We start from the raw sequence: 8,611 nt of genomic DNA, 5'->3' as shown, positions 1-8,611 counted from the left end.
ATAATTATTTATTAAATTTTTTAAAATTAACGGTTATTCTTACCTATTTTTTATAAAACTATTTATATTTTTATCTTTTTTTTATTCATCAACAATTAATTTTTCTATTCATTTCACTTTATTTTTAACATTTTATTTCATTTTTAATAAATATAAATTTATTTTATATATTAACTTAATAAAAGTACACTATTATCACCTACTAAAATACTATAATTCATATTTAAAAAATGTATATACACAAACACGATAGTGCCTTATCACACCTGTGTGTACGCCGGTAGATATATATTAGTTTTATTAGTTTTACTCCTTTAAATGATTTTTCCCATGAATATATTCTTAAAAAGTTATAAAAAATTAATTAGATAAAGTCTTGTACAAAATTAAGTTACAAAAGATCAAGTAGCCTATGCGAGATGAGAGTGAGCATAAGTTACTGGATTAATTAGATCAACTCCTATCAAATTAAGATACAAAAACTACTATACACTCAGAAAACACAAGAGCCTACACATTTATCTTTTCTATTTCCATCTTCCATAAAAATGCGTCTTCAAGAGGAGGAACGAGCATCAAAGAGATTCTGAAAAATGGTTTCTTTTGATATATCATATCATAATAATCATATTATTATAATAATAAAAGTAAAAATAAAATAGTAATAATAAAGCAACCTCCTATACGTATCATTATTATCTTTATGATCATGTGAAGTAATAGAGGGGATTGATTAAGTTTAAATGCCTCCAAAGTCCCTAACGGAGAACGGAGTTTTCTCCGGCATGTTCCCGGCGTGGCGTAGCCCTAGTGTCAGTGACACGTCACCTGCGGTGGTCCCAAACCTAATCAGTGTCGAACCAATGTCAGAAGCGCCGGGACCAGTCCCAAACTCCGTCGCAACGAGGCTACCGTGTCGGCAGGAGTCATCAGCCCCCATCGACCGGGGAAGCTCCGAGGGCGGCGCCACCTCAGATGCGGTGGCGGTGGTGGAGGAGTTGGGTTGTGTTTCCGAGAAGGCTCCCTGTGGCCTGTTGTTATTTATTGGGGCGAGTGAAGGGTCGCTTTCGGTGTCGGATCTTTTGGCTGTTGGTGGTGTCGTCGCTGTCGATGTTGTTGGAGGCGGTGGTGGCGCTGTTGCTGTCGATGCCGTGGTGGAGGGCGTTGGGGTTTGTGCCAGTTGGTGGCCACTGTTATTGCTGCTGCTTTGGTTCCTCTCTCTTTCCTCTTCTGCCCCTTCAGCTTCCTTGAGTTCTTGTTGGTACATGTCTTCTACCATGGGTTTCCACAATCGAACCCTTGCATTAATGAACCAGTTTGATACCTGCACACAAGTGTGACACGTTTAATCCATCCACCACCTTAACACAAACAACCCCATATACCACTATCATTACTGCTCCAATTTACTGCATCATGCCATGTTAATTACTATGCATGTGTATGCATGTATACGCACATGACATGTCTTTCATAAGTTTGTCATTTTGTGATGGATGAAAAGGAGACTATTTTTATTCTTAAAATTGTACGTATCTTTTGACCCACTAACTGTAATAAAATTATTAAATAACTAGTTGTATTAGACAAATACCTATGTACTTGTTCAATTGATGATGAAATATTTTATCTATTGGTATAACTATAATGTAACATGTGGCGCATAAATAACTAAACAACATATATTAAAAAAGAAAAGAAAGTTCCGGCATGCATAATATTTATATACACACTCATTAAAATATAGAAATATATATCCATGCGCTTGACACACTTGGGGTTGATTAACGTTAGATAAGGGTACGATATATATGGCATGGAAAACCTCAACTATGCATATGATATTGACCTTGATCAGTTTTACATTTCTACAAAGGTTGATAAATCTTCACTGTCGAGTTTCTCTTATCAAAGTGTTTAGTGTGCACATCTTTAGACAGAAGAAAGAAATAAAAAGAGAGAGAGCAGAAAAATAAAAGATACATATATAATATCCAGTTTAATGATTGAAAAAATATTATCGGGTCTGAGAAACCAGAAAAAGGAAACAAAAAAGATTGCTTTCTTTCTGACTCATTACCGTTTGTCCCTCCATGATAAATTGTAATTAGGCCATGAAATATGTTGTGAGTGAAGTGACATATAGGACAGCGGAATAACATTTGTGAATGATAATGTAATTATATGTAGGATATAATCTAGGAGGCAAAGCTATTTCTCAGCAGATTGTAGTTAGAAGCTAGGGACAATAGACTTCAGACTGTGTCCTACCTCATCTCACTGACTCTTAGAGGGTGCAGGCAACCATGAAACAGGTAGGAAGTTATATACTATACACCATGTTTTTCTTTCCCCCTAATTAGATGTGTGCTAAATTGTTGCAGTAGCTTTTTCCTTTGGATTTTGGTTGTTCAGGGAAAATACAAGGTACACTGTTGATGCAGAATCGCAGATGTACAAAATCCATGAAGGAGGAGGTACTGTTTAATGAAAAATATGGATACCATATGTATATGATTGTTGAGGGCGTGGAGGCATAGTTTTGTTATGTCTTACGTCTCTGACATTTTTTTTGTACAAAAGACATTAAATGATTCAGATAGAACGTGCCAAAATTAAGAGCAGGACTTATCTTACGAGAGTATGGCATTCTAAACTAGCTGATTATGTGTAAGTGAAGAAAAGTAAACTGAGATTGTGAAATTGGCAGACAAAGATGCGTGACTACGTAAGATTGGCATTAATTGGCCGAGTATAGAAGCATAAACTTGTAAGGAATTTACCACAAGGAGATTATGATATTTCCCAAAGATTATTTATTTCCCTTATTTATGGTCCCCATTGTGTAGTTGGGAGAAGTGAAGCCAATTGATATGAGAGAGAAAATGAGTGACAGGGAGAGGCAGGAGATTCTAAAACACTATACTTTGATCTTTTTTTTTGTTTTAAATTGACAAGAAACAGCAAAATTTCCATGTCTTATTGCCTCTGTACTTATGCCTGCTCTTTCAATTTCAGAATTTATGTCACCAAGGAACATCTTAATTTCAGAATTTATGCCACCAAGCAAAAGAATCCAAAGTAAATTTAAAAAAAAATCAGAAAATGGAATTTTTGTAATATGGTTGTTTTTTAAGGAAATGGTATAAGCCAGTTTCATTAAATATGGCACAAATAATAACTGTACCAAACCCTTTGGTGGAAGAAAAGAAGAAAAAACATGTTAAAGTGGAGAGAGGAAACTAGGAAAGAATTGAAGCGACATTGGCGTTTGTCTTTCTCTAAAGGGAAGAAAAATGAAGAAGGGAAACACAGAAAGAAAGCCCAAAACGATGTAAGTTGCATCTGAACTTACTGCTGGTCCCTTCTGGTTGATCTCATCTCATCCATTGTTTTTCCTTTTCTTCATATTATTGTTATGATGTATGTGGTCCGTGCATGTAATTAATTATTATTACTGTGGTGTGGTAGACTACACAAAAAATTGTCTCTTTCTCTTTCTATTGTGGAAAGCTAAGAGTGGAGGGGACGAACCTGATTTCTCGATAGCCCAGTCTGTCGTGCCAACAGATGCTTATCTGCATCGCTTGGGTACCTGAGAAAGAGACCAGAAAATGACATCAGAGTCCTTGCCTTAACCGTATAAAGAGACACCCAGCTTTCTGTACCCTTAGCTGAGTATGAAACCTTTCTTTCTGTCCCTTCGTGGGCGTGAGAATCTAAGAGAAACAAAGAAAGATCTACGTCCTAGCTGCCATTGCAGAAGTAAAGTAGATCGCTGTACACACTGACCACTACTCTCTCTACTTTCTTTATCCCACTTACCCATCTTTACTGCATTACCTCTTTTCACTTCTGCTCATAATAATCCCATCTCAAAATTTTAATTATTCCAACGCTAAATCATATAAATACAATAACAAACAACGCTAAATCATGCATGTATCTATCTTTCTATCTTTACAGCTTTTGGCTGTCCAGCTACATGCATCCCAAGGACTCTGCACTATTAATGACTGTTGTAAACGATCCTATGCATAATGGCTTTTAGATTCCCTCTTTCGGTCTTTCCCTCTGCGACTCTTTTTTCCCTCTTTGTTAATTAACGGAAGCCCTGCTACTTTTTTCCTGTTATGGATCGCGGTATCTATCGTCTTGTGTGTTATGCTTTTTCACATTTTTAAATTAAATCTCATTATGTCTCACTGTCCCTCTCCTTCACAGTCTCGCAATCATTAACTGCCTTTTCTCCTCTCCTAACTCTAACATACCACATTTCACCGCTAATTATATCCAACTCTGAAATTACACCACAAATCAACTTTCTTTCATCTCATAAAACCCTTTTATTTCTACACTTAAGTCCAGCCCTAAATCACATTTTCGTCGTTTGAAATTTACCCCGTAGGTTAAAAAAAATGTAGACAACCAAACATGAACATGCTGATGCCAATTTTAAGAATGACTGGTTTTACATATGTAAGTAATAATGAAGGAGAGAAAACGAAACAACGTACGGATGAAGGAAATGCTCGAAAAGCCAGGCTCTCAAAATGTTGACAGATCGTTCTGGCAACCCTCTCTGGGGTCTCCAAGCTTCCTGTTCCATCATCCCCATTTGGTGAAACGCTCTTTGCTGTCTCAGACTTTGTTCAAGCATCTTCAGCCTTGGGGTCTCTCCTTTGGTCAACCCTGAGTTCCCTGCCCCATCTTTCTCTCCCAACAGCTCACAACTATGCTTCAGTTGCGCTGTTATGGCATCCTTTAGACACCTAAAGTGACGAGACATTGCTTTCTGCGCAAGTGCTGTGTATGGCACAGCAGCACCAAAACCCATCACCATGTCAAACGAGTTCACCACCATGTGCATTTGCTCGCAGTAGTGGCTGTATCTCCGATCTACCTGCAAAACCGCAACAACAACATTTTACAATGTCAAAAAGATGATATTAATGAATTATGGTATCGCTATTAATTGGTAGGATGCAGTGCTGAAAAAATCACCTGTAACAGTAAATGCATGATGTTCCATCTCATTACTCATATCATATTCATTGTGCGGTTTGTGAAAAGCTGGGTGAACTAACCAGCATTAATTAAGGAAAGAAATGGGTACATGTATGGTTTAATTAAGAATACGATATATGGAAGTTAATTCACTCATGCAAATAGTGAAACAAAAACACACGTGTGTGAGGGATATACATATACATCACTTTTTCTTACTTAATAAAAAAAGGCTATGGAGGAGTACTTGTTGTGCACAGTACGGTCAATGCGAATGAAGAATGTGCTCGGGCGTGTTTCATTTTATAGAGAAATTGAATTGGAAGAGGGATAGAAAAAGAAAAGACTGTTCTCCCGATATATATATACCCGGTCATCTGAGATGTGAACAAATGGGTTTCACTGCAATATTACTAAGATGGGTAAGGATCTGAAGGAGCAGTGGTGTTTCTAACAACTTGCTATGCAATAATATATATGATTGGTGATTGCCTTCCATCTGTTTGGTGAGTCTTAATAATCAGAAGAAACGTCGCTTCTTGATGGACGTATTCTCCTATAATGGTAGTGTCCCGGTTTCGCACTTTCACCAAACAATATTTTTTTTTTCTTTTGTTAAAATAAATCTGAAAAGACTCTAAGATCTTCCCACCAATCGAATCGCGAGATTAAAAAATCGAGTAAGGATTAAAATAAGGATCAAATCCCCACCAACTGATCCTAAGGAGTGGAACCCTACTATACCAGCCGGCTTTTCATTTTCTTGAATTTTAGATACTCGCTGGAGAACTGTGTTTTATTATTGGACTAAGAAAATAATTAAATTGGAAGACCTTGACTCTAGAAGAATGAGAGAAGGTGAGAAGAATTCAGAGGTAGAGAGAGAGATAGAGAGAGAGAGAGAAAGATTACATGCCTCGTCAAGCATTGTTAGAAGTTTGACCTTCCTCCTTTGATGCTCAATCCTATCAGCTGCTGACAAAGGAGGAACATCCTTTGATAAAGACGAGGAAGCACCGCCGCCACCGCCGCCACTAGCTCCAAGATTGGAGCTAGGGTTTGAGAGTTGCCTATTGAACTTGTTCTTCTTGAACTGGCCCCTCCCAACACTGCAAAACTCTTCAAGCAATTCCTGAGCAGCCTTAATATACTTGGAATTCCTCAAGGCGTTGACAACACCTAAGGATGATGTGGAGGATGATGGCGCAAAGCCAACATGCCCCTGGTGGGTCTGTCCCAACAATGCTTGGTGGTGATGACCCCCAAGAGCACTCTTATAGGAAGAGGGTCCTCCACTAGCTTGATTGTAATACAAAAACCCACTATCCCCCATCCTAAGTTCCTCCGCTTTCGCAGCTTCTAAGGAGGAGGACAAGGATAAGGAAAGACCTTGGCCGTGACCGGGGCCTTCCACAACCGTACTGGGTCCTCCTCCATCTTGAGCAGTGTCAGGGAGCCACGTGAATTGACCAAAAGACCCTCCTGAGCCCGGAGGAAACGTGGGAAGTAACATGTGGAGAGTGGAAGAAGGAGGCGGAGGGGGAGAAGGGGATCTGGTGCTTTGCGGGTTCATGAGAAAAAGCTGCATGGCAGCTGCTGAGTCTGCATTAATGCTTGACATCTGATGCTGATGATGGTGGTTGTGGTGATGATGATGATGTTGATGCTGAACTATGCTGCTGCTGCTACTGTCACGGCTATTCACACTGCCATGATGATGATGATTCTTGGAATCTCCCAACGGTCCCAACCCGGTTAGCATCCCTTGTCTGTTTCCGTACCACTCGCTGCCACCACTGCCCACTGCTCTTGCCGACGATCGAAACGTCGTCGTCATTGATTGTTGCTGCTGTGCCTGTTGTTGCTGTTGCTCCAATAATTCCGTGGCGGCGCCGGGAGGGAAAGTGAACATCTCCGATAACATACCCGCGGTTTCGTACACAGGGAGGCTTCCCGGTTCGTCTTCCTCTATGGGGACCAAAGTTTGTTGTGGCTCGAAGCCTTGCACCCTCACTTTGTCCCTACGAATCTGCTGGTGCTGCTGTTGTTGTTGGTGAGGGTCTTGGTGACTCATGGTTGTAGCCGATCTCTGGAACCCATTCGGGAAGCTGAAGATTCCTTGGTGATGGCCGTAGTCTTGGGACATAGAATTGGAATGGTGTTGCTGGTGTGTCTTGGGGTGAGAAATAATAGAAGGAAGGGAAGAAGAGGGTGTTGCTATTCCCATGCTAAGATCTTACTCATCATCTTTATCATCATCCTCTCCCTCGCCTTCGCCTTGTCACTAATCGAATTGATCAAGGATCGTGCTGGAATAAACGAATCTGAGAATGAGAACAAAAACAATCAACCACATCATCTAACTGAGGTCAATTATACAGAAACCATATAGAGATAATAAAATGGAAAGAGAAAAGAGAAGGAAAATGGGTTTATATAGGCTCCTCTCATGTTCTTCTCACCTAAATGGTAATTTTCATTTCATCATCACTTTCACCTTTGTTCATCATCTCTTGTATATATATAATATATACACATATATATGTCTAGATACACATATATGTACCTCTTAGAGGTGAAGGGTATGAAAGGATGTGAAGCTCTCAGACATCGTTTTCCCTTCTGTGGTATTGAAAGCTTCTTGAATTCCTCCACTCTCTCTCTATCTACCTATCTGAGGGACACTCTCATACATATACACACACACTACACGCTCTCTTTCTCTCTCTCTCTCTCTCTCTCTTTCTCTCTCTGTGTTGTCGCTCTGTCTTCTGTCGTCTCTTTCTTTCTCTTTCGCTCCTTTACTTTCTCTTTGTTGCTCTTTGCAGTGAGTGTTTTTGCAATCACCTTGTGGAAAATGAAAGATGGAAGTTGCACACAATATATAAAATTGAAAATGGAGGCTTTGGGGGGACTCACATATCTGTCTCAAATAAACGCAGTGTTTGGGTTGTGTGAGAGAGAGAGGAAAGAGAAGCGGTCGCTGTTCTTCCTCTTCTTCGAACTTTCACCTCCTCCTTTAGTATTTCCCCCTACCAATAATGCCTTTTTATATTTTCTTTTATTCCATATCACACAAAATTAACATATGTGGTAATAAATTGCAAGCCAAACAAAATATTCATATTCTTAAATTACCACAATGCCCTTATCATCAACTCTACACAATTAGTATACTAGATATTGAAGCCAGCTCGTAAGAAAAGAACAGAAGTTCATGGAATTATAAATCATAACCAACTTCTTACATATTTATCGGTGTTTCTTAAATTTTGTTTTTGTTTAAACTCAGGTTGCAGTACAACAGAGATGGGGATAAATAATATTGGAATATTTGAGTTGTATATATTTTGTGAAATGTTGATAATAGGAGGAACAAATGTTGGATTTTATTGTCATTTGAATACGTCCTTTGGAAACGAACGCAAACTACGGAATAAAATAAAGATAAGGTGAGTACAAAGTCATCTCAATGATCCAAACTACCCCATCTTTTTTATGCGTTGGAATGACAATAAAGCCCTGAAAAATGATTGCCGATGGGGTGAAGAGGCAGAGAAGGTGTAAGGGTATTTCGGGTATTTGATTTAGTACTAATTCATGA

At 39.0% G+C, this 8,611-nt stretch overlaps 1 protein-coding gene across 4 annotated transcripts; it reads right to left on the bottom strand.

Annotated features, from left to right (window-relative positions):
• Positions 1–609: 609 nt before the first annotated feature.
• LOC114177810 (BEL1-like homeodomain protein 4) lies at positions 610–8,041 on the bottom strand. 4 transcript variants are annotated; one of them, XM_028063359.1, is made up of 5 exons: positions 7,470–8,041; positions 5,924–7,331; positions 4,518–4,903; positions 3,535–3,595; positions 610–1,324 (listed from the first exon to the last, which is right to left on the bottom strand). In XM_028063359.1, the coding sequence occupies exons 2-5, from the start codon at positions 7,232–7,234 to the stop codon at positions 740–742; spliced, it is 2,343 nt and encodes a 780-aa protein (XP_027919160.1). In that variant the 5' UTR covers positions 7,235–7,331; positions 7,470–8,041; the 3' UTR covers positions 610–739. The 4 variants fall into 4 exon arrangements, with proteins under 4 accessions (XP_027919160.1, XP_027919161.1, XP_027919163.1 ...); XM_028063360.1 differs by having other exon boundaries at positions 7,574–8,041; XM_028063362.1 differs by having other exon boundaries at positions 7,927–8,037.
• Positions 8,042–8,611: the final 570 nt, after the last annotated feature.

This window comes from Vigna unguiculata, chromosome 3 (genome assembly GCF_004118075.2).
Source record: "Vigna unguiculata cultivar IT97K-499-35 chromosome 3, ASM411807v1, whole genome shotgun sequence".
NCBI classification, from domain to species: Eukaryota; Viridiplantae; Streptophyta; class Magnoliopsida; order Fabales; family Fabaceae; genus Vigna; species Vigna unguiculata.
The sequence above is the reverse complement of the archived record's forward strand: the minus strand, read 5'-3'. Positions and strand labels throughout refer to the sequence as shown.

Coding starts and splice junctions, on each gene's coding strand:
- LOC114177810 (XM_028063359.1), bottom strand. CDS start 7,234: ATGGGAATAGCAACACCCTCTTCTTCCCTTCCTTCTATTATTTCTCAC. Junction 3,596..4,517: donor TTCGAGCATTTCCTTCATCC/GTACGTTGTTTC, acceptor TCTCTTTCTCAG/GTACCCAAGCGATGCAGATA. Junction 1,325..3,534: donor CTGGGCTATCGAGAAATCAG/GTTCGTCCCCTC, acceptor ACTTGTGTGCAG/GTATCAAACTGGTTCATTAA.